General features: G+C 40.8%; 1 protein-coding gene and 1 long non-coding RNA gene across 7 annotated transcripts in view; one reads left to right on the forward strand and one right to left on the reverse strand.

Moving 5' to 3' along the window:
* Positions 1–8,923, reverse strand: part of LOC126920433 (homeobox protein cut) — a 168,468-nt gene extending 159,545 nt beyond the window's left edge. For 2 of the 6 annotated variants that reach the window (XM_050730783.1, XM_050730780.1), the window contains exons 1-2: positions 8,549–8,921; positions 1,561–2,373 (exon numbers count right to left, since the gene is read on the reverse strand). In XM_050730783.1, coding sequence (XP_050586740.1) covers positions 1,561–1,668 — 108 coding nt within the window. In that variant the 5' untranslated portion in view covers positions 1,669–2,373; positions 8,549–8,921. Of the gene's footprint in view, positions 1–1,560; positions 2,374–8,548 lie in introns of all 6 variants that reach the window. The other 4 variants (XM_050730786.1, XM_050730784.1, XM_050730781.1 and 1 more) reach the window with 4 other exon arrangements.
* A 3,143-nt stretch (positions 8,924–12,066) lies between these two features.
* LOC126920644 (uncharacterized) overlaps positions 12,067–26,481 on the forward strand; it is a 76,109-nt gene continuing 61,694 nt past the window's right edge. Inside the window, exon 1 of the long non-coding RNA XR_007712043.1 lies at positions 12,067–12,445. This is a non-coding gene — a long non-coding RNA (uncharacterized LOC126920644). The remainder of the gene's footprint in view (positions 12,446–26,481) is intronic.

Consider the following 26,481-nt stretch of genomic DNA (forward strand, 5'->3'; position numbering starts at 1 on the left):
GAAAATCACCGACGATGATAAGCCTCGGTTCGATACAACGGACAGAAAATTTGTATAATTACGCTTCCGTTAATTTCGTAGATTAACTTGCTCCGTGTTCCAAACGTTTAGAAAATATCGTCGGCCTGTCTTGTCCAAGATATGCAAAATCAAGAACAGCTTGTAAAAATGTCTCTCACGTGTCAGTCGATAAACCAGCGGAACTAGGAAATGCTTCTATGTCAGTTTGTTTATGCGGACTATCGTCTCTTTCAAACGACCAACACACCTCTGACAATTGCAATTTTTTTCAAACTTCTTTCAACCAGCTATAACTGACAAACACTTGCAAACAACGATCTCTATCGTTGATAGCCGATTTGAAGTCGATTTTAAGACGAAACCAGTATCTTTATGACTACACGGCGAATGTTTACAAAGTCGTATTTTTATGGTTGAAATCAAACGAGAGATTTTTTGTTTCACTTGCTCTGGATATTTTCTATAAGATTCTGCTCCTTTGAATTTCTTTCGATTCACGTTCGTTAGAAATGTACGCGCTGTTTAGACGCTTCTGTCACCTTTCGAGATACTCGAATAGGCAGGTATTTAATATTACCAATAAATAAATATTTATAATTAATTGTCCGCACAAAGAGTTTGACGAAACTGGCCAAGGAAAGTGCCATTTTTCCCGAGGCTGAAATTCGTTCGCCGAAAGATTCTCGATGATAGCTACGGTTATAGAAAAAGTACAAATCTGACGAACGTTCTCCTATGACGAAAGTGACACTTCTCGATTGCCTATACATAGCAGCACGACCATTTCTTTACATACGCTATGCAGAAAGAAAATGAGGTTGTCAACCACTGTATGTGGGCCACTTTGCCGCAAGTCGGTCAAGCCATCCCCTAAATCGCTGAACTATCCTCGAAACAGCAAGTGCCGGGGAAACTTCGCCACCCTCGCACCCTCGTTGAAACTCGGGGTCGGCCAAGTGGCCGGGAACCTGACCGGCAATTATCAGTGGAAAGACTGACGGCAACGTGATTCGATTTGATGTTACGAGATCGCGAATTATCGCTCACTAGTTTTACTTTCGAAAATTTGAATTGAGAATCTGCACATCACGATCGATCCTTTCTAATCACTAAATATTCCTTTACTAATTGCCAGTCACTAAAAAATGGTAAATTTCCATGGTTGCTATGGCTGATGGGAATTTCAACTGTCAGCTACACTGTCACCGCACGATTTCTTATCCCGATGACGATAATTGGAAGGTTCGACGTTGCGATCACACACTTGGGCCCCGAGTCACAATCACATTTATGGTTGTCGCGCTCCACCGGGCCCGGAAGCTACAAGTGTCCGCGGTAAACCGGGGACTGTGCAGCTGGAAACGGAGCGTTTCCCTTGGGTGGTTAGAGGCGATCGACTCGAGCGAACACGTTCGAGGGTGCAGAGGGTCGCTGCTGTATAATATCTGTTTCTGACGACACTGATGGTATACACACGCGCGTACCAAGATAGGAGAGAGGATCACAGAAAACACGAGATGACGCACGTCGAGCACTTACCTGTTGCCAGAACTGGGCGAGCAGGTATATACGCTCCTTCTTGAACAGCCAGTCCATGGACTGCATGGCCTGAATGTCCAGCGAGTTGGCCTCCGCAGAGGCCTGCATGCTGGCCAGTGCCGGCGTGTTCAGGCTGGCTAGAACGGGCTGCTGGAGCACGGACGCGTTGCTGCTGGCTAGCAGATTCGCGTGGTACACGGACGGTGCATCCTCCGAACCGCCAGTAGCCAGTAGTTGGGCCCCTATCGGCGCTGAAGGCCCCTGGAGGCCCAGTGACGAAGCCACTTTGACGGCTTCGAACTTCTCCGCCGGGCCCAAAACTGTTCCCCTTGGTTTGCCGGCGCCGCCGACGCCTCCTGGGGCGCACGCCTCGGCCGGCGGGCCCGTCGCTACCGTCTCTTCCTGTTCCTTAGTCCCGGACACTGTCCCGGAACACACTGGACCCGTCGCACCACACACTGGCCCCACGGTCACACGAAATCGCACAATGTCCCTTCCGAGTTCACCAAAGTCATCGACGTACGCTCCTGGCTCTCGGCACCAGGTGTTCTTCGAATCTGGATTCAGGCCGGACGTCAGGCTGCCCGTCGTCGTCGTGCTGCTGCTGCTCTTACTACTCGCGGCGGCATCACACCCACACTCGCGCGGAAAAACCGACAAACATATAGGTACACTGCACGCGGTCACACTTCACTGGCTCCGGTTTTTCCCTCGTCTCGCCCTCGTCTCGTCTCGTCTCGTCTCTTCTCACGGCTGACTTCAGGAAGAGAGTACGAGACCCGTCCTAGCAGGCTCCTAACCTGAAACTAAGAGCTACCGAACGACCGATGCGATGTCTGGAGGAGGTGCACGGCCGCTAGAGGGGATTGGGCGGAGCACAGGCGGCGTGGTGGGGGTCGGCCGGCCCACCGGCTGCCCAATCCCACGCCGCCCGGTTCTCCCACTCTCCTTCGCGGCTCTCGCGTTCAGAGGAGAGCGTGGTCGCGGTAGGGATAAGCTGCGCGGAGAAGGGAGACGCCACGGAAAGGACCGGAGGCTGGCTAGGTGGTCCCTACCAGAGCGGATCTCATATTTTCAGCTCCCCGACCGCCCTTTTCTCCAACCCCTGCCGATCGTCGGTTCCCTTCTTCTTTCCTTCCTCTTTTTCTCCCGACATCTCCCTCCTCTTTGTATCTATGTTTCTTATTTTCGCCCCCCTCGTCATCCCCCCGCTCTTTCTCCTCACCATCGAAACCCCCAGTCCCTTGGTCCGCGGTGGTCCCCCTACCCCCTTACCCACCCTCCACACGCCCCATCAACCCACCCGACCGCCCCGCAGACAGTAACCCTTCGATTGCTCGTTGGTGACTGAGCGTTACCTTTGTTGCGAGCGCCGTTACGATTTTCAGACGTTCGGCCGCACCAGAACGAGGTGTGATTGAGTTTCGAAGGGGTTACCGATGCGCCAGCACCACCGGGCTTTTTTTCGAAGCGCAGCCTTGCCACCGACACGACGCCCTCCATCTTTTTTCCTTCTTCGACCCCTTCGCCACGGAATACCGCGATCTCCGGCCCTTTACCCCTTCCGCTTCTCAACTGACTCCATGTCGCAGTCAACTTTCCGATACAAGAGTCGTTCTTCGCCTGAATTTACTAGCTCGAAGCGACCGCTTGCGCTTCCAACGTCTCTGCTAGAACGTTTCTTTCTTTTACGATTTGTTTATGGAGAATCTCTTCCGACGAGCGATATCGATCACAGGCCACGAGGGTACGAAACTAGTTTTTTCCACGCTATGCATGTAATTCTTTTCCTTTCTTTTTCTTTTTATCTTTGCTGAAATTTATGCGTGACAATTGAAAACTATTAGTTGGACGTGGAACTTTCTCGAAATTTAGGGCAATGGTTCAACACGTGTACGGCGAATACTCGCGGAGATTACGCCACGGCGAAAGGGTCGAACGTTTAAGCCTGTGCTCCCCTCGCGTTTCTGGCGTCGACAACGATTTTCATCGAAAATAAAAGTCGCGGACAACGGAACGCAGGAGAACACGAGGTCGATAGGAACACCGCGAAAGCGTGCGTTATTCGCGCTATTTACTCATTAAGATTAGCGAAATGGGAATACAAACGACAGCCTAGCTTTTTGCGAGAATCCACTGCCTTTATTTCTAAAATAAAGTATTTTGTAATCGAGTCGAAAATGAAAATTGCGAATTGTTTGAAATTTCTTACATGTGGAATGGTCGAAATTCAGATCGTAATAGTTTCTTACTAACTTTCGGTTACCACAGAATTCCTGGTTTCCGGGAATCTCAACGACGTGCGAGCAACTTTGATTACACTGTGTTCTTGCACAAACTCGTATCTCTGTTGGTATCCTAACGTACTCGATACGACTGTAATTTGGCTATGATACTTTCAGAAAATATACAAAACAATTCCGATGATCTGTGATAAACATTCTGACGAAGAAGTTGATTCATCGAGTAGAAAGTACGTGACCAAGTACGTACGAAACAACGGTACGTATTTTCTAAGACAACGCGATGGAATTTTGAAGGGCTGCGAGGAAATTCGAGTCGGTGGCCAATGATTATAGCAACGTTTGAAATTTGTCGTTCAGCAGAGTTAATTAAACTTGACACGAATGAAGGATAACAGTAGATCTAAACTTGAGGCGAGATCAATATTCTCAATACGAAGAAAAACTTGCCTGCAATTAAATTTCTAGATAATTCCAATTACAATTTCGAATCCAACAACGTGTACTAAGAAATCCTATAACCAAATGTAATCGTGAAGAAACGATAGTGCAGCAACGCTAATGAAAACTTTCGAAAAAAACTCCAACGACTTACCCTCTTCCATCAACCACCATTGTGTGTTTCAAACTTGGCAAGTTTCGTCACAATTTTACATCACAATAGTGTCCTCAAGATTTATAAAACACCGAGAATGTACAGTTTCAAAAATGCTGCAATCATTTTTTAGGGAAAAATAAAATACTCGTTGGAGGAAAAGATGGAAGTTCTGTCGAACGTTGGCGGAAAATCGAAGAATCTGACGGATGAAACGGTCGTCGAAGCAGCATCCCCCGATTACCGCAAACCGTGAAAGACGCGCGGCTTCCGGCGAACGCGTTAATCCGCGTTACCGTGTTAAGCACACTTCGTGACAGTCGAGTTAACTGGCGCCGGGTCCTGGATAATGCAACTTTAATTTCCGCGGCGTTCGCCGGTTACACGAGTTAATCATCGCTGGTGGATGATAGTCGCTGTTGACGCGGAAACGAAAACAACTGTAACTCGATTCACGCCACCAACGCCGCGTACTTGTTGCTATGCCTTTCGGCTCATCGATTTCCCGTGTCATGGAATCATCGATGTTTCACGTCCGAGTTTTGTTCGAAAATTCCCCATTTCGGACGAGGATTGCATCGTGCAGTCTATTCCACGATAAACTCGAGCTGAGGAAGCTCGGCGAAAATAAGAAAACGTGGAAAAAAATTCAGCCAAGTTGTAGAAAATTCGCTGGTCTGAGAATTGAACGAGAATTGGAATTTTTAGGGAGGAAGAACGATTACGTTTGCTTGGTAAATTTTGATGAAAATTGTTGCCTATTAACGGAGGAAGCGTGTTAATTAATGTGGAGCGAGTGAAATAAACGAGCAAAATTATTGCGTCTGCGAATGATTGACGAAAAGCTGTCCGAAATGAGAACACGCAATACAGAAAAAATGGTTGTTCTTATGCGATAAAAAGGATGTAGATAGCAATCGGTATAATAATCGTTAAATGCGAATTTTTGAACGAATTATCCAAATATGCAAAATACTCTTCACGCAGCAGAACGAATATAAACGACTCTCGATGGGCAAATTTTGAACCGCTTAACGCAATTTCTCGATACAGAATTTATCGAAATTTATAAAAATGCTCGTTAGCATGAAAATTTCTCAACTTGCTCTTCCATATGTTTCGAAATTGGTAACACGTCGAAATTAACCGCAAGGCAAATTGCAAAGGAATTATAGAAATGACAAAACGTCGAATTTCTCGGATGGAGGAGGCGAAACGGTCGTTGCTCGATCCAGAGATGGCATAGGGAGAAATTTCTGCCGGCGAACGTGTATACGTGCGCCGCGTGTTCGACGAGACACAGTCGGCATCCGCGAAACGCGTCGCGAAAATTCGTCGCAGCCGCCCACGAAAATACTACGCGGCTGTTGACTTGTCACCGCGTGCTTTACGATCACCCGATATAACGCAGGGATTAGTTTGTCAACGCGGACCGGCGTGCGCGTACACGCGCCGCGTGCATCGCCATCACGCGTCTTCGCCGACCGAGCGCAACACATTGTTGCCGCGAATTTCGTAACGATCCCCGCGCCAATGAATCGCGACGTCTTGGAATTGTAAAACGTGGAATTCCACGCGATTCGCCTCCGAGAAACCAGCTCGTCTCTCCCCTCGAAAGTCACCGAAAACCGACGAAAAATCCACGAAGAAATCGCCCACGAGGAATTTCTTTATTGTGCGATAATTCGATAACGGGAAAGAAAACAACGAGATAAAAAATATTCGAATTCGAAGAAATACCTCGAAGAAATTAATGAAACCGATCGTGAATTATCCCGAAAACTCCTCTCCCCATATGTAACAGTATTTGTTAAAATAATTTCTCTCGTGTGTTCTTTACCTTATACAAGTACCAAGTGGTAGTCTGAAGGTATCGAGTATAATAATTTTGAATTTTCCTTCTCACTTTTCAATGTCCACCGAAGAGTAAAAGAAAAGAAACATTTTCACAAAACCGCACTAGTATCTTTCATTACGTTCTCCATTACATACGTTGCACCGAAGAACGTCTTCCATCAACGGTTCACACACACTGCGCGGGAATACCGCTTTGCTAAGCCTGTTAAGCACTGAATAGTCCCTTACACCCCCTTATCGTCAACCACCCTAACAAACCTAAACATCTATCACTCACAAAATACTCGAAAACATCATCCACCACTGAAATACGTTGCAGCAAAAGTGGAGCGTAGATACGCTGTTCGATCAATATCGAGCACATCTATCAGAAAGAAAAAAGAAAGCCAGGGGAAAAAAGATTCGAAGATGAGCTGGTCGAAGAAAGGGGTGGTTAACTGGCGGATGGAAGAAAAAAGAAGCGGTGGAAATGGCGAATCTGGATGACTGTCTCGCCGGTGGAATTTCGCTGGTCGCAGCACCTGGACTCGCTTTCTTCTCGCGGTCGCACGCTACTCAATATACTGGTCGACGATAAACGACAGCCCCCGCGGCCCCTCGCGTCGCGACCCCCGTTCGAAAAGCAACGCGACGCTATTCGAGGGCGATTGTAACAATATCTTCAGGCGAGCGAAGGATGCGCACAACACTACTAAGTTCAAGAGCCGCGCTCAGGGACATCGCGCGGATTTTTTTTCGCCGGATAAGACGATCGCTGCACGCGGGGTTGCTGCACGCGAAACGGGGGTTCCGAGCCGAGCTTTTCTGTCCGCAGCGGCAGATTCGAAGAACACGACGATGAGATTTTTCATTGGTGCGCGTAGTCTTCGACGATGCACTGGTTTGTTACGGTGGAGAACACGTTTTAGGGGTGTTTTTGTAGAAAAATTGTATTATCTTAGTTTGGTGTTTTTAGAAGAAAGCTAATAGTGCAAGGAAACACGGTTTTGAAATTCATTCAAATTTGATCTGTTCTCTTTAATTTTGAGCGTGTCGAACGTTTTGAAGAGGATAGCGACGTTTTTAGAGAAGTTCGTAGAGGAATTCGTTACTCGAAGAACTGTCAGGAATTTAGAATCACTGAATTTTTGGAGGAAAATTCGGTTACTTTCGACGAATTCGTTAGAGGCGAGAGGTCACTCCGAGGCAAGTTCTTCAGGAAGATTGTTTGCAATTAAACTGATCGAGCATGTGGTGCACTTGGTGAAAAGTATTTTAAAGCAGGAACGAAGTTTCAAAAAATTCGCATGGATGTTACGAGACGTTCTTCGGAAGATTAACGAATTTTCTTCCGACGAAATTTCCAATCACTACCATTGCAAAAAATCAATGACTTGGATTACAGTTTCTTAGAACGCAACAAATTTTTATTTCCTTTTAGCGACGAGCCGAATCGACGAGAACCGAATCAAATAAAATTGTCCTCCATGAGAACCACAGAAATATTGCCCGGGTTAGAGCAGTCCCAAGCGGAAAATTCGTCAAATTTTCTTTCCAGACGAAACATTTCGACGATCAATTTTAAACTGTCACAAGCGTCCCTCTGCAAAAATTTCTCTTCCAAGGAAAATTCATTGCAAATTCCTCTGTACCATGTACGAGCTATTCCATCCACAAAAAAAATATTTCAAATAGAAGAGATTCAACGTACAAAATCGTCGCACGAATCACTTCACGAGGACGAATTTTCAAAGGATACCACCGAAGAATACTCGAGAAGAATATGTGAATCGACGAGCGACACGAACGATTCGAAAACAACGATGAGATGAACGACAGTGGTATTTTCAAGTTGATTTGCTGGTTCGCAGTTTCTTAGGACTTAATCAGCTCTGCGGCGTAGCTCGATGCTGGCCAAGAACGCCGGCTAGATTCTAACAGTCAGCTAGGCGCTATCACTCGGTTCTCGGGTTCTCCGCGTTCCTTTTTCTCTCTGTCGAGGCCGAGTTGGTTGACCGGTCGAGATAGAGTCGAGCAAGCGACGATCAGGAATCCGTCCGATGGTCACGTTCGAGCCGGTCGCGTTTCGGCTTTCAGATAATCCGAGGGCACGGCTGCACGTGCGTGCGCGTGAACTGGCTGAAGATGCTGCGAGATCGCGATCAAAGGGCTACCAATTGCAGTTCCTTCACGCCAGACACGATAACAACGAATAGAAACGAAAATTAAACATATTCTCGCGATAACGTCGACCTTGCTGCGAAATCGCGATGGGGAACACAGTCACAGCACAATAATTAGCACAAACAATCACCTGTACACTCGCAGCGGTCCGTTGGTCGTGGCACAATAATCGTCGCATGCGAAACTCGCGATCGCGGCCAGTGAAGGGGTGGGGAGGCTCTCCTAACCCTCGGTTTCCTTAGTCCACGCACCGTACGCGGCTCCAGTGCGTGCACGTAGATCCTACTGGGCCTGTGTTCTGGCCGAGACTAACTCGAACGCTCGGCTCCTGCAGCCCTCGCAGTCATCCCTCCAGCCACGCACTTTTCCACCCCGGCGAAACTATTGTCCGCGACCGTGTATCCTCTTCGTTCGTTCGTTCATCGAAATCCGTAGTTTTCTCGCGGTGACGGATTGTCGCGAGGAACGAGCGTCCGGTGAGTGCGTTCGATGGCAACGTGTCGCATCGCGATGCGCGAAAGCGAGCGTCTCACGCGGCCGCCAGCCACTTACGGTTGGACAAAAGTTGAGCGGCGCGGCGCCAAGGGACGTACGCCGCGCAGGCTGTACGGTGGCGCCACGGCGCGGCCGCGCGGCCAAACCAGCCGCAGAAACGCAAGGGTGGCCACCCCCACCACCAGCCGGCACCCCTTCCAACAACGGCCACGAGGACACGATGCGCTGTATCAGCTATCGGAAGTATCGGTGACTTCAACGGCCTGATCGGAAAGAAGGGTTGCGTTCCGCCTCCCGTTGCCTTCGGATTCCACCGAACTTTGCGTACCAGCAGGCTCATTCCTGGCAGTGATTTGTTGCTTCTTTTATGCGTATGCACTTTCACACGTATTAGTCGCGTTGCTGTTGCTTTTGCCAGGAAATGAGATATTTTGTATGGAAGAGCGGATTACGGCGTAGTGGCGAAGGAGTTTGAGGCAAGTGAGACTGATTTTAACGTTTCATTTGTGAGTGTTCTTTCGTTTCTTTCGTACGTATAGTATCGGGTAAGGTGAGTTTTAAAGATTTCGTATGAACAATGGTATTTTGTTTGAGGAAGTCGTGAGATTTGTGAGATTTGTAATAGCAGCGGCATTTGAGAGAATGTTACTTGCGAAGGGGATTGTTGAAGTTGCGAACGCGTTAGAAATAATTTTACGTTTTGTCTTGGAGATGGGAAGTACTCTGCTGTTATTAAACGACGATCGTGATATTTAAACGTTAATTATGAAGGAGGATTCTTTCGAGGAATTAGTAAAATAACTATGTATCTAATATAGAAAATATCTAATGATTTATAGCGTATCATACATATCGGCAGGTGTTTCGAATAACAAAATCAAATTTCAACGACGACGGTAATAACTTTTCTTAAGATATATACGTATGGAGCTAAAACACATCGGAATTTCTATAACCGAAATAGAAATACGCATATGATCTTTCCAAACGTTTAATACGAAAATGATAGACTCGAGGTGCTGCGTTTTCTGGGCAATTTGGAAAAAACATTTCCATCGTGCAGTAAATGTATCAAACATTTTTCGGCACAAAACTAAGGTCACGGTTTCCCTACCTTGAATAAGGTTCATTACGAGGAAAGAAATAAGAAAAAGAGAAGAGCAGCGTGCAATTTTTCACCGGGGAATTGTCTTTCGGTTTGCTATATCGAAAGGAAAACTTTTTTAGATAACTTAGATAACTCGAAAGGAATTCACGTGGATCGTCTTTCTTTCATACTTCCTACTTTGTCTTAGGAAATTTTTCATCGCAGGAAAATGTTCCTGAATACATTTCTTGCATCGAGTAGTCTTTTCTGGCGGAAAAGTTCGCGTGGACTTTCCATTTCGAGAATTAGTTTCGAAAAAGTATCGTTGAAAGAAAATACATTCCAGTTGATCTCTTATCTTGCGCTTTTTATTGACAGATGGAAGTTCGTTCGTCGCAATTTTGTAAAAGAAAGAATTAACATTTGCGATAGAAACGATAGTAGAGATAAGAAATATAAAAATGTTAATGATTTTAAATATAATTATGACAATAATAATATTTGTATAATATTGTAATTTAATTGTTATTAATATATATATATATATTGTTTAGAGATCTACATTTTTTAATAAATAATAAATAACGTAATTTTACTTGCAAATTACGTTCTAGAATAGATTCAGGTTTCGTAACACCAATTTCAGGATTATAGAAATAGTCGTAACAGTAATAACGATGTTAACTGCTATGGTAACAGTAATTATTAATGTCTGTAGATTACACATTGCGAATTATTCATTCATCTATTTGTCTATGAACAGAATGAACTTTTCTACAAGAATTAGAATTAACCTCTGTAATATTTCACGTGTAATTATTGCAATTTTTCCGTATATTACATTTGCAGTACGATTAGGGAAGAAATAAGATAGTACATTTCATTAATACAAGAGGGCAAGAATATGGAAATACAGAATAAATTATTTCTGTCCTAATCGTATGTAAAGAAATCTATCGTCCATTGTCCAGTTCGTTTTACCTTCACGTGACTGTGTTCGTTTGAAAAAATTTATAATAAGAAATTTTCATTCTGCCTAAATAGTTTTTACTATTTGATATAAGTTGAAATGGAATATATTAATATGAATTTATTTATATTAAGTAGAATTATAATTCTGCTCTCACTATATACAGGATAGATGTAAAATAATTAAAGCAATAACTCAATATATATTATAAAAGGTGGTTTATGTTGTCATAAATGACAGGTTAAAAAATGTACAACTCGCTAGACGATATAAAACTGAATCTTTCATTTTCCATTATTACAGATGAATAAACGCTTGAAACTTGTGCAAAATTAAAAAAAAGCATTTAAATCATCAACAACGTATTAATTACGTTCTCTTTCATCACCGTCCAGTTTACGTGGTAATAAACCATAATTTTTATACAGCCTGTCACTTTTTATTCAATTACTATCCTTTCTGCATTAAAACAACAATGTAGGTTCTTTTTCAACAAGAACGCAATTTATCTTTAACCTATTAATCGGATCTTAGATCAAGAGCTTCTATCGATCAGAAAATAAAAGGCATTTAAAAATTAATCAATTTCATATAGCTCAGTTTTAATGTTTCCAAATATAAATATAATTTATTCCTATGTGTCAAATGATATAATGCGTTAAAAAAATATGGGATTCAAAGACAAAAAAATTTAATATATTAATTATTAGCGATCAGGAAAAACTGCTGTTAACTAACATTCCTCGCTTAACAAATTAAAAAAGCAAATAATCCGCTACAAATTTTCCATAGCTACGTGTCGCAAATTCCCCGTTCTCGAAAAACCTAGTCCGCAAAAATTTCCAAGAATTCGACAAGCTCGAACCTAAATCAAAGTGAATGGAATTTCCGATGTGCCTTTCCGGTGTATCTTCGGTTTGAAGATGTTTCGCGGGATGGCCGCGAGTTTCAATGAATCCAAATGGTCATAGTTTAGCGGGCACGGTAACGACAGAAAATACTAGGGGCTGAAAACGAGTTCACGAGGGTGGCGGGCAGGGGGTGGCGGTGGTGGTGGCAGTTTAGCTTCTGGCTCCTTTTTCCGATCATATCGGGAGTCAAACCTCGGCGACAGGGTGGGAAAAGTGGTGCAGGAGCATGCGCCGGGAAAGGGTAAACTTAGGCGCAGGTTCTAACCCCTCGTGATCCCCCACTACCCGGCCGCTTTCACGACGATCACACGACCCGACGTTTTTCCACCCTTATCTTCGCTCGCTTCACCGTCTCAAAAACCTGTATAGGCACTTTCATAGCTTGCGCCGCGAAGATGTCAACGGGGATGTCGCTTTTTTCTCTCTCTCCCCCTCCCCTTTCTCTCTCTCTCTCTCTCTCTCTCCATCTCTTTGTCAAGAGTGGGGGATGACGTTCGCGATCGTCGATACGGGCCTGTGTTTCGACCACGGGAACGGAAACTTTTGCATCCTGCTCTTTTACTGGTAAGCCACTCTTTTTCCTTTTTTTCCATATTTTGTCATGGGTGTTTGGAAATTGAGAGATTTAAGCAGATCGTTGGCGTTGCTTTTTTAGTTACTTTCTTTGGTCTTTGGCTGTTGGTTAAGGAAGATTCGTAGTTCTTATTAGTTAAAATAATTTTCGTTTTGGTGTTTTTGGTATTTAATATTCGTTTGTTTTATTGGAAATTATTCGTGTGGTGAATAACGGTATGTTAGTCGGACATGAGTCTGAATGTGTGTTTATATTGTAACTTGTCGCGAGTTTTCAAAACAAGAAGAAATGCAATCAAGGTAGAAACAATAATTAAACGATGTATAATACCTTGATTTAGCCCTAAATCGTTTCGTAACTCGTTCTCTCAGAATTGTGATTGCACTGTATTTGTAATAAGTAACTGCGATATCAGTTCAATACACGTACACGGTGATATAACGATGTCGTAACTTAAATGCTCTTTATTACTTAATATACGTATATTGATAATTACATATTTTTTTTCTTCTTAATCGCTGAACATTCAAGTGTAACCATTTTACTAATCCAATTATGTATACGAAAACAAGGTAAAAGAGCGCATGTATTCGATATGATGTTTCTTTGATTGCACATTTATGTACATTGAATTGCTCTACACTCCGGCTTTATCGTTATTACCACATATTTACGATGGTACACTTAAGGTAAGCGTCAGAAGCAAGGTGGAAAGGGATTAAAACGAAGTTTTAAGTTATGTTTGCCACTTGATGCCATTCGAATGCAATTCTTAGGATCTCACGAAATAAGATCCAAGTTCTTTGCGTTGGGCACGGCCATCTGCTGTGCATTACTTTCCTCTGAAAGTACACAAAGAAACTCTTCCTTGGGTAATGCAAAGCCTTAAATGTCTGTAACGGCATACTTTTCATGAAGCATTTACACTTGTCTTCTTATTAAAAAGAAAAAGAAACTTGAACAACGATATTTCGCGAAACCGGGAAATTGGCGTATACTTTGAAAATACGAGTCTACGTACTTTAACACATGTTCAGGCTTACTATAATTTTAGTATTACGCTTACCAACCTTGAATGTGCATCTCGATATGTTATATACATAAAAAATAAATACGTGTTACATATATAATCTGTGTGAACAAATGTATTAATTTACAAGATATTACATCACGTACAACATTTTTTAAACATTCGTGAACGCTACCATAAACGCGTCAAGCTACAATCTCAAATAGAGCTTTACATGTATGCCTCTCGGAAGCCAAAGTGACCAAGTTTTAATTAGTTTCTTAATTTTATTGCATAAATACATTGATAATCAGTTCTGAAGCAACAAATGATTTACTTTTATAAATTCATTTATTGCAAGATAATGAAACAAATAACAATTCTTCACATTTACATCTTCACATTTTTGTACTTTCCAATACATGGAATTGATCAATATGGTTTCGCAACGATTCATATGATCTTTTAATAATATCGAAGCAAATCTTATAGCTATTAATTTTTATAAATATCTGGATACATTTAAATACGGACGCATACTTCAAATGGAAATAGCAAAATCGGATGAGAAATTGAAATGGTAAATTATGTACCTAAATAGCGAGATCGATAGATGCGTGTCGTAAATTTTCATTTCAGTCACTTACATGCGTACGTGCCATTTACGATTTTAACTGCAAAATTCCGATTTTAACTATCCTGTAATAATTAATTCCAAGACGATCAACAATTTTCACGGTCGGTCCCATTGACATCTGAGCGCAGCAAACATAGTAAAGACGGGAAACCGTGCATTACAACTTCACACAGGGCAACAAAGTCTCGGATCCACGTTCCGTCTTTCCTCCCACTTGAAATCCAAAATGACCCTGAATGATCCCGTCTTGTCGTCTCGAGCCACTCCCCGAACCCTCGGAAACATCAGGCCGACAAAGAGGAGAGCAGGGAAGGATGCACGATACACCTGATGAAACGGTGGTCTCTGTGACTGCGTCCCGCAGCGTGACCCATTGTTTCCTGTCGTTCTGTCGAGAGCCAGGGCCCGTGGTGCGTTTACTTTCGATCATATAATGAGTGGCAATGTAGGCCAGGAACGTCTACGGAATCATATTTCGCCGTACGAGGCGACACTCAATACCCGGCCCGGAGTCATACAGAGAACAGACGATTAACGCGATAGCGTTCCGCGTTTCGCGGAATCCAAGGTAATCGTCGCGTAATAAAGAAACTGAAACAGCCGTGTCGAACTTGCGTCGCATCGAGGGCATGCGCAAGAATACCGGAAAATCACAGTAATTTTCGTTCAGACCAATCAAGTTTTCTGCAATTCGTCGATTTCTCTAGATTTGTTATTCGCTAAAATTGATTCCTTCGAGTTCTTTCAGTGTTCTTTTCCTTTTTTTTTCTTTTTATATATATGTGATGGATGGCTTTTGAGGTTGTTCGAGTACAATTGCATCGGTGTGTCTTTTGGTAGTTTTGTTTGTTCGTAGTATACCACATCCAGACAAGCTTTTATTTTTAATACGATATACTTAGGTTAATTGTAGAGTTATGGACGAGATGATTTGCAATGATTTTGTTCTTTATGGCTACTATATTTTTTTTCTGTACCGATCACTTGTTAATTTTATGCTTGGATTTATAGTAAAATATAGGGAACGAAACAAAGCATAGTTTTAGTATAGTAACGTGAAAAGTTCATAAGTGTGAAGATATTTGATTAATTTGAATCGATAAAATTCAGTTCTTAATATTACGAGGTGAGCGAAGCAGACTTGGAATAAAATAGCTCTGTTTGACAATGGTTAGGTAAAATTTGCTTCAGCTAGTAGCGTAATAAATGTCTTTGAAAAATGTGTAAATATAATGTTCAAGCGTTGATTGTTTTAGTTTCGAAGTTTGTTTGCCAGCTCATTCGATGAAGCTCGCAGTTGATTCATCAGACTGAGAAATTTATCAATTTCAAAGCGTCTCGCGATACTCGATACGTGTAAGGTTCTAGAAGACGAGAATCTTTCTGCGCATAAGGTTCTACGATACGAGAAGAGTCTTCCTGCGTGCAATGTTTTCAAGCTCGGACTAATATCTAGGCTTCTTAAATTTCTGAAACTTAGAGCTTATTTTATTTAGCATTCTTTTCCCATCGTATTTTGCAATTATACGATTTTATGCACCAGTTGTGTTTCATGATACAGACCTTAAACCAAATGATACATAATATTACCATCGACTTCCTGATAGAAACGTTCGATTCGCGATTGTCGCTACAGCAATACACGAATCATCGTGTCGAGAAATAAGTGCGTGTACGTACAAAGTAAACATATGCGCAATTTCGACACGCAGCATGCAATATAATTCCTTCCTGAAACAAATGCATGAAAATATTTTCGGCTTACGCAAGTTGAACAATTTTTCAAAATCGAAATAATCTTACGACATATAGCGCTGCATAGGAGTGCACGAGGATACGGAATACTAATATTAGAATAATAATTTTACATAAAAATCACCACCTCTCATAAAATAATGTCACTATATATCAAAGTCCGTATACTTACAAAACTTGAATAATCACATCCATTGGATTCCAAACGTTAAAATACACTTCTGAAACTGACTTGTTCTAATTTCATTAACCAACATTTCGTTTCTCACAAAAATAAGAAAAATTCTATCGTTTCGTAACTTCGTATTGAAACTGTTCTTTGATCGAGCGTCTGAATTCCCTGAAGAACGTCAATAAACTTCGGAAGAAGACAATTCCCTAGGGAGGTATCGGTAGGCACATCGTTTCGAAGCGTCCGTTGTCGCGCGATAAGCAAAATTCAAGCTCGGCCGTTGCCGCGACGCCGTTCTCAGGCCTGTTGTGCAACGTCGTAATCTCGCCTAATTGCCGCTGCAAGAAGCAATTCGCGATAGACGTTTCAGAGGATTAATTAAGACGTTTCCTAAGACGCCGCTTAATTTCCGCGCTTGTATATACGTGTGTGTGCCTCTATATGTACACGTACAGGTGTGTACACACTACTGTTTCAAAGTATTCGGACATTTGCTTACCTTTGACATGATGTAATTCAATCGCAAAATTAGGGATAAAGGAATGCATGATAATTTTATTCTTCGTGATTATTATGCTTGTGCACGCGAATGTTTCATGTTATACACAGAGAAGATATTACAGGACGTAATTGACTGGGTATTTTAATTTTGTGCGTTTCTGTGCATCGATATATCTAAAATGTACGATTGCATCTTATGATTAACACTAGAACTACCGATAGTTAACACGAAGCTATTTCTACAAAAACCAGTGAAAATGTAATACGTAATAATAGAATATTTTTATATTTATTGATTTATTACTTTCTTACAGAAGGAATTTCATGTTATAAAGTACATTTTTGGTATTATTAATCCATCTGGGACCATGATGCCTAAACGAGGGTTGGCACATTTGTAAAATTGTAGAACCAGTCATTTTAACTGGTGTGGTATTTCTAGTGTTAACATCTAGCGATCCACCGATCGATCCGGAATTTTCCTGATAACTGATATCATCATATTGGAGGATACGCAGTAAAAATGTAAAAAGCGTGTGGGAAGTTGTACAAAACGAGGAAACTGGTTAATTGGGGTTCGATAAACAGATTGCAGCACGCTCTTACACTTTGACAAGTACCAGCCATTTTGACTGCTATTGATATAAGTAGCCTTCATATAAAATTATTTTGAGTTTGAATACATAAAAGCAAAATAAAATTCATTATATTATTCTTTCAGTTATTACACGAAGTAGGAATTTTAAAATAAAATTGTAAAACCAGATAATTTGACAAATGTGATAGTTCTAGTGTTAAGCTACTTATGTATCGAAATGATTAATTTAAAAATTACTACAATGTCTAATCTATGGAGCTATTTTGCTGTATCAGCGTACGTTATGATACATCGAATAATACTTCGTTATAATCTAAACATTCTAAATTCATATTGAAGCGTACTTATTTCTATCTATATCACCCGAAAATTTTCATTCAACCGAATTTTTCACCTTCTCTTAAAAAAATTCTAGGTATCTCTGCTCTAGATAACTTTCGCTTCTATTCATTGGTTCTTCGTTAATTTGTTAATTTTTAACAGAATTGTACTGTTGCTACAGATCCACTGAAGCATCGAGATATTAACGGTACCGTATGAGCAAAAGCATTGCGTGCATCGGCTACTGTTTTGAAAAAAAGGGGAATACAGATCGATCAGGAAGCCGGTCGAAACGATACCGAAAGGGGTTGCGAACTAGTCCGGCCGGTTTGCCGATGGGAAACGGACCCGGTGATTAATAAACATACGGGCAGAGTGTCACTCGACGCTGCTCATTAGCATCGAGCATCGATCACAGAGCCACGAATCGTGAAAAAAACGTTGCTACAGCTTGAATTATCGATCCTCCTCGTTTTATATCGCCACTCATGCGATTCCAAGAGGGTGCTACTGCTCGATTCTGGGTCTCGTTTTTGCGCACTTAAAGGGTGAACCTACTGGGAACACCGATAATACGACTCGTTTCGATGCCAGGCTGTTTTTGTTTATTGATTAATTTCGGGTTTCGCCAGGCTACTAGGAAACAAAGGTTACGTATATTACGGTGTGGAACAGTGCTGTTTTGTCCGACGATGAAAGGTAACTCGATGGAAGTATTTAAAAAATAGACTTGTAGTTAAATTGTTTGAAACATTTTGGAATAAGAATGAATAGGATATGGAAGGAAATGTAAAATATTTTTCGCTTAATAATCTGTTAGGGATAAAACTAATGTTGCCAACATATAATACATATTATATGTTGGCAATTACGAATGTTTTAATAATAATAACGTAGTGAAGTAATATAGCGTCATAGATACTAAAAATGTATAAATGAACTTTGAAATGAAAAGTAATTTAAAACGGAAGATAGAAGATTCAAGTTAAATTTCCCTATTAGTAAGCTATATTATCCAAAAGTAGCTGTACTAGAAATTAAAATGCATTCATTATTGCCATCCTCATATAATATAGAATTCTAACTATCAGTCATTTATTTGTATTAAATATCAAGTAAGTTACGTCAATTTTAATTTAACGTTATAAACTGTTGTAACTATCGATACAAATATTATCTGCTAAATTAGTAACGACTGCTCTGAATTTCTCACAATCTCGTGTCGAGATCGATCCTTCTATTAATTGTATTTATATGAATAACAAATATTATCTCTGATGTTAATTTATGTAGCTTATTAAAAGAAAAAGAAATCTCTACGGCGATCATAAAATGCCAGTCTCAATCGAGGTGATTACACGCGTCCGATGAAAATACGCAATGATCGTATCCGATCATCTATTTGTTTTCTCAGCGAAATATTGTATAATAATCGAATATCATACGCCGATCGTATAACGTGTTGTTTGCACAGTAATTGCGTGCGCTTGCACAACGCACCGCCACGCCATTGCAATTCACCGCTTGGAAAACACTGCGTGAAACGCAAACATCGATCCGTTCCAACTCGATAACATTCGTCGAAGATCGTGATATTTCCAAATTGATTCGTGTCTTTTTTCACTGATAAGCAATAACGTCTCTGTCTTGTATACGTGTTCTACGGAATCGACAGTTGTAACGTTCATCCCCACACGTGTTAACGGCAACGAAAGCAGGTGTAAAACGTATAGTAACATACTTTAGTGAAATAACAACGTCGATGCAAAATTTCGGCTTCGATCTTTCTCAAATTTCGGCGACTTTTTCGTGCGTTTCGAAATTCAGCGTCGACCTTGTATCGTTTCACATTCATACAGATTCCTAATATCGTCAGAGATTTCAAGAATTGAGGGAAATGTTTTAAGTTACCATTAAGAAAAACAAATATTCACCTTCTTGACTCAAGGCAAATATAATATTTCTATAATAAGTACTTCATTTCTATAACGAATACTCGCAACAAAAATTAACCATTAACAACTAACAATATCTTACGCCAACTAATATATCACCCAACATTCAAACAATATTCTAGCAAAACTCTACGAAAGATACAAACATTTGATTAAAAAAAAAAAAAACATGAAACACCGAAGGAACGTCTAATTAATGAAATTTCAGGAAATGGAAAGAAGGGAGCAATGTGCTCGAGAAACTCATAAACGCATCCTTCGGGTAGGCAAGTCGCGAAGAATGGGTGCAATATCGACCGGAAGTCGCGGAAATTTTTCCACGAACGCGAGCCGCACGCCGGAAAGCGCATCGACTCGGCAATGCGGACAATTGCATCCCCCCTAAAAGCCATTCGTGATGAAAGTCCAGCGTCCATGGGGGCAATGGGGTAGCCGGGTGTGGGGGTCGCATTCCGACCGAGATTAATTCAGAGCGAAGAGGAATTCAGCGTCTATCTCGCCGTTTGCGGAACCGTTTTCGAGCAATTATTTCAGCAACATTGCAAAACGATCATGCCCCGCCTCCCTCTTACTCCCCCCTTCTCACAGAACACCACGTGTTCCGATTAAGTTGCACTACGTTTCTTCGCGATTACCAGCCTTTCTTGTCCGTCTTCGGTTCAGTTTCAACTTTCACCTTTTTTTGGAATGCGTACTTACTACGAAAGTCCTCCACGCTAGTTTCTTAATTGTCAGTTTCATCGGAGATATTCTTTCCAACTTTTGTATATCTTTTTCGGTGGTATTTGAAATTTGCCACGTTTAATAAGCAAATAGGTAATATGACGTCTATGCGAACGAAGGGAATTTTAATTCTTCCATTACATCGCGACCTTAAGATACCCACAATCAAAGAAGAAATATCCAAATTCAGTAATAGATATAATATAAAAGTTAACAACCACCAAAACCCATTAGTTACTCAATTACTTGACACGTCGGATCAGATCCGCAGGTTAAAAAGACATTACCCTTTAGATTTTAGCACTAGATTCAACTAGAATCAAACACATGATAACCATTTATTAAACACGACATAGCACCACGCCAGAAAAATTTACTTATAATTCTCAATGAGAATTGATTGTAAAATTCACCCAAGTAAAAAAAAAATTCTTCCATTGGAATTTTCTGTGTCTCATTTAAATACAATTTTTGACATATAGGTAATATAATTTAAACATTTTCGTCGAATGTTATTTTGTAAAATTGACTTTATTATACATATAGTGCATTTTATATTACGTAATAAAATTAGAAATTAAAAAGCACAAGATTTTTTCTATCTCTTAATTTAATTTTAAAAGACGTTTAAATTTAAAAGACAACCTTCCTACAATATCTAGTTACGGTAAAAAGAAAATTATTTTAAAATGACGAAATACTTTGACTATTCGCGTATCTTGTATCTCCTCTTGTACCTCCTGTATCGTGTACCTCACAGAAATAAACGCAACAAAAGAATCAACTAACGATACAACCAACTAAAAACACTTACACACACACATAAACGCGTGCGCGCACACACACATACACAGAAATACTTTCCCCCTTCTTTTAGCATAAAAAGATTCATCCGGTCGCTCGTCAGTTTTGCTTTTCATTAATTCCATGCTCGTACGATTTTCAATTCAGATTACTCGCGCCGATCAGACTGCAACGATCATTTCCTTTTTCTTCGTACCGCTTGCGTTCAGACGGAAGATCAAGGCCGGAGTGACACTATAATAAGCTGTTTAATAATCAATGCGCATGGACCAATAATTACGATTCGACGGAGGAGTGGGTATGCAAAGAAGCATCAGCGCGAACTGGTTTCAGACAATGACGACTCCGGTACGATCGCGTTCGAAGAATAATGCGATCCTTCCTCTTCCTCTTTTCTTTACGTACTTTCTCTTTCTCTCGTTCTCTCTGGGCCTCGTTTCGATACGCTTTCGATTGTCCCGTAATTTTGATATGCCAGACGAACCGAGAAGGACTGCACCCCTTTTTTTCTCACGTTCGCTGTTTCTTCCTTTTATCTGATCTACGTCGCTGTTAAATAAGCAGCTGCTTACTCGAAGGTGTAACGTATCGAATAGCTAACGATGATTCTTCTTGTCAATGGCGATTACACATTTTTTAATATCATCGTTCGCTTGATTTTACGAAATCTTCTTCCATTTGCTTTTAGATATGCAAATATTTTCCACCGGACAAATATGTTTTTTTATTATCTATTTTCAAGTTGTGTTCGAAATTCTTAGCTTTTCTGCTACTATTCAAGATTATTATTTAGTCTTCGATAGATGAAAATTTCACGAAGATTGATACAGCAGCGGTATCAGGCACCTGTTTCATAATTTCGTAAGAAATACAAAGTAAAAGTAACGACTGAAAATATCAATTCAATTCATCCGCAGGCTCTAGATTCAAAGATACGTTAAAGGCTCTTCTGGATGTTCCTTCAAAGTATTTACGAAAAACTATTGAACAAAATCAGTCTAAATCAAGAAGACTTTATTTAAGAAGGGACAGAAGCACCAATTTCTATGTATAGAAAGCGGTGATAGAAATCAAACATCGAAGACATTATATCTTCCTACAATTTCATATTGAATTTTTGAGAAAGCCTGATAGAAGAAACGTGCAACAAGACGCCCACGAGTCTCTACCACGTTCATATTCACCTTTCCTGAGTTTCATTCTTTCCATTCCCCTCTTCAACCCCATCGCATCGATGATTCGAGTCTACGTTTGATCGGGTCCCGTGCAGCATCCGGCATCGAAGAAACCGGAAGACGATGTTCTCTGCCGGCAGATTCTCCTGGGAACACTCGAGGCTATCTGTCAATCGTGGCAGCAGTTCGATTCAAAGCGATATTCGGATTAATGGTTCGGATAGACGGGAGGATCGCGGTACAATGGCCCCGATACAATGAGAGGAAATATCCAAGATATGCAAATACCGATGATCTTCGGCCGGAAAAAGGGTCCGGGAAGACGAAACGGGGCACACATGTTCGGCCATATTTGCATACCGGCTGATTTGCATGCGGAAATTTGCATCGCACCGAAGACGATCTCGATCGGAAAGGGAATTCTTCTGTTTGCCTATTGGCGTGAAAGGGGTACGTCGTAAAGAGGAAGGGACGAAGAAGGTGCTTGCATGTAAGGGGTGAGAAGGATAGATAAACGGAATAATATATTAAGGGCGCAAAACACTGTTAATGCCTTTGTGTCGCACGGCTAGGAATAATGCCACTTTTTCCCTTTGTGGAAATCCTAAATGTATTTTGATTCCCGGCGCTCAGCCCGTTCTCACCGGGCTGATTTGAATTCTCGAGTGGTGGTTTTCGCCCGTCTATTACTATCAATCGGGGCACACACGGATTCTCCGACCTTTCGACACCGGCTGTCACATTTCGACTGGGATTTCTCGATTGCGGTTTGCGAATCGTAAGTACTTATATCTGGATTCTTCCTACTGTCGCTCTCAGTCGATTACGTGTTTATCCGTGTTGGTGAATATTAAAGTAGATATGTAAGAGAAAATTTTAGTAATTTTTAGTAAGACAAATTAACTACGTCCAAGTATACTTCAATTTTCTGAGTTACTGCAACTTGGTGCAATTTGTTGGCGGATAGCGTTAAAAAAGGGCAAACACGAAAATTGTATATATTTTTATGTTTTTAATAGTATAATTATATTTATATTATCATACATTTAGCAGTATAGTAATAAACTATTTAAAGTCGATATAACTATTTCAGTTTTTACACAGGAAACTGTTACAGAAATCTGTCAATGTTCCTTCCTTCCTAATTTAATTTTAGTCAATTAAGTATTTTGAATTTTTAAATTAATATCCAGCAAAGTTTCAAAGGTATAATCTCGTGCTATTATTTTCATAATAGCTTTATTAAACAATTAATGGTTGCAAAGCGTAAGCCTTTATTCTGAACAAACAATCTTTTTAGCCCTTTAAACTTCGATCTACTGCAACAAACTCTAGAACGAATCAATCCGATCTACTAAAAAGAAGAAAAAAAGGAAGAAGAAAGGAACTTACTCCATGAATCAGACGAAAGCTCAGTGAATGGTATGTGATATAAAACGTGTCCTCAAAGAAAGGATTGGTCTTTCTATTAACATCCGATTGATCTCTATGGAAAGGAAAAAAGTCCTCTCGACCCAGATATGTTCGTAGACGTATCAGAGTCATTTCGTTGGTGAAAAGGACGCTGGTACGAGTCGTTTGACACTGTTACGAGCCCCTGATCAATGTTAGAAATCGAGTTTGAGGAAAGTCGTTGCAGGTAGCTCGGACGACGTCCATTGTGCTCGACGAAGAAGAAGCTGCGTGTGCCAGCCACGGAAAGTGATATCTATTCAAGCTGTTCTTCTTCATCCACGGGGCGTCCTGGAACTGGAAACGTGAGACGTCGCTGGCCGTAACAAAGGCGACAGGTAGAAACACTTTCGTCGAGGGAAAACCTGCGCTCCTTTGGGAAATCGAACAATCGGGTTGCCTGTTTTTCGAAAATCGGAATGTTTGCTTTCTCGCGTCCAACCAAACTGTGTTTGTATTCTTCGACTTTTGACAGGATATGATGTTATCGGTGTGTGACGTATCGCACACGTGTATCAGTTTCAAGGATTTTTAAGAATTTACGAGTATTCAAAGGATTTGGAGTTATTGGAAGATTAGTCGATCGTGAGTTTATTTAATAGCTGAATACCGTTGCTTGAACTATAATAATAAAATAGTTTGGCTTTCTAAAGGTTGTTTATGTTAGATCAATTAATTGTGATAAATTAGATAGGCAGCTTTTCTTTCGTTTCTAAAAATATTTTTCGTGTTTCCTTAATATCATTCAAGAATCAATTGTTCTAGTAATAATCATCCAATAAATTATCTTTTTATATTGAGTGTAAGTATACAAATTATCATGGAATGGCAAGTATTGCTGCAGTAGATCGTAAAGTAAAGTAACTCAGTAAATAAAAAGTTTTACCGAAAAACGTATAAAAATGTCTTGACTCTATCTTCAGCGCACATTCTTCTCATCAGTCATCGACATTTTTTGTTACGATACCGTCGTACATTCGCTCTCTGCATGTATCTAACTACATCGACGAGATAGAAACATATTGTAAATTGCTCGTTTCCCAACATGACTATATTTCAATATCTTTCAATATCCGAAAAACTCCCTATCAATAGTAATTCCAAAAAAGCATTAGTTTCTATCAAAACAAAAAGCACTACGACTCTATCAAACTAGAAAAAAAACCACAAAACCTCATATGTATTAATACAGAGCACGAACAATCACGAATTGACAATTTAAAACAAATCGCTTTTGCTTCAAAACCTTTTGGTTTTCCCTCCGTTCAACCCAATTTATTCGCATCGAACACCCAGAATAACGCAATTTTCCCTTAATACTCCACCTGTTCCTCTTGAAAAACTTCAAATTTCCAAATCCCCTACGGATATGTTACTGTACACGACCGTAACCATTTTCAACTATCGCGTTCGGTTCCCGTCGAAGTAACAACGTTACCGGCCAGTTTTTCATGGAAAAAAATCCCGCCGTAACCTTTTCTACGCGGTGATCACGGGCATTGGAAAAACACGTAAGATGGTGCAATGCTAATCCGTGATCATCGATCCGCAACCCCTCGCAACGATCGAGAAGACGCAAAGGAACGGGGTCCGACCTTGGCCGGGCCCCTTCACCTGGCCCGATAAAGGAGAGGTAACCATGCGTGCGGGAACACACGCGTGGCCTTCTGGGCTCTCCTCGTACGTGTCATACGATCCACGTTTGCACACACCACGTATGCGTTTATATACGGCAGTTTTATCGGCCGTCGGCCTCCCCCTGTTCGTATCTACCGAGGGCTAGCGCTAGCCTATGGAATCCGCATACGATCGCGCATATGCGCTTTCTTTTTGCCCCGTCTGCACCGTTTGATATTTTTCCTTACAACCTACTCGATCGTCTTTCGTTTCATTTTCTTCTTATTGCGTCTCTATATATTTATACGTGTCTATATGTGTTTAGGTTATTCTTGGTAATCTCGGCTGATGTGTTATTTTCGCATTGGTAGCTTCGAACTTGATTAGAATTTTGGAACATTCAATGTTGGAATCTTTGATTCAGGAATTGTCAAGAATCTCTTTGATATTAACACTTAACGCTCCAAGTGTGCCTCTCCAGCACCATCGATGTACGGCGTTATAAAGATTTTTTTGTAATCAAAATTATATTAATTCTAAGATGAATAAAGATTGTTTTGAATGACTTTAATATTATTATTTACATTGTAGTATTTAAAATCTGACACTTAAAAACTTGCAAGTCGAAGTATGATGAGAATAAGTTGGAGTTGCCGGTCGATATTCATAATTAAAAGTCGGAGTGTTAAGGGTTAATAAATTGACACGATGGCGGAGGTTTAAGTCATAGATTTCTACTTTACAATCCTGAGTCAACATAGACGGTCGACCGATACGTTTATAGTAAAATCTACTTACAAAACTTCATTTGACGATAAAGCAATATGTGATCTGCAAAGATTATTAGGACTTAGAGACTCGATGAAACTTCTTATTACTAACTGTTCACACCGTTGATTTCTTCGCTCTTACCGTGCCTTCTTACTCATTATGTATCCCACATATTTGTAAGTCTTCTATAACGTAATAGACAAATCAACCTATAATACCAAGCAAGAACGTTGAACTGTTATTTCAATTCTTCTATTTCACTTTATTCCCTCTCACACCTAATCTTCACCAGCCTACTTCATTTTCAATTCCTATTTCCTGCAACTTTCTTCGAGCTACCCTTCCTCTTTGAATTGCTCCTCCCTGAACCATGCAACTCCACCAAACGATTCTTCATTTTCTCGCTTTTCATTTCTCCGTTCTTCGTTCGCAATACACCTTCCTCGCCTTACCTTCTCCATGCACCCTTTCCTCCCCACTCTATTCATCCTTTCCCCTCTTTCTCTCTCTCTTTCTCTTTTCTTACAAACTTCTCG

Source organism: Bombus affinis, chromosome 9 (genome assembly GCF_024516045.1).
Source record: "Bombus affinis isolate iyBomAffi1 chromosome 9, iyBomAffi1.2, whole genome shotgun sequence".
Taxonomy (NCBI): Eukaryota; Metazoa; Arthropoda; class Insecta; order Hymenoptera; family Apidae; genus Bombus; species Bombus affinis.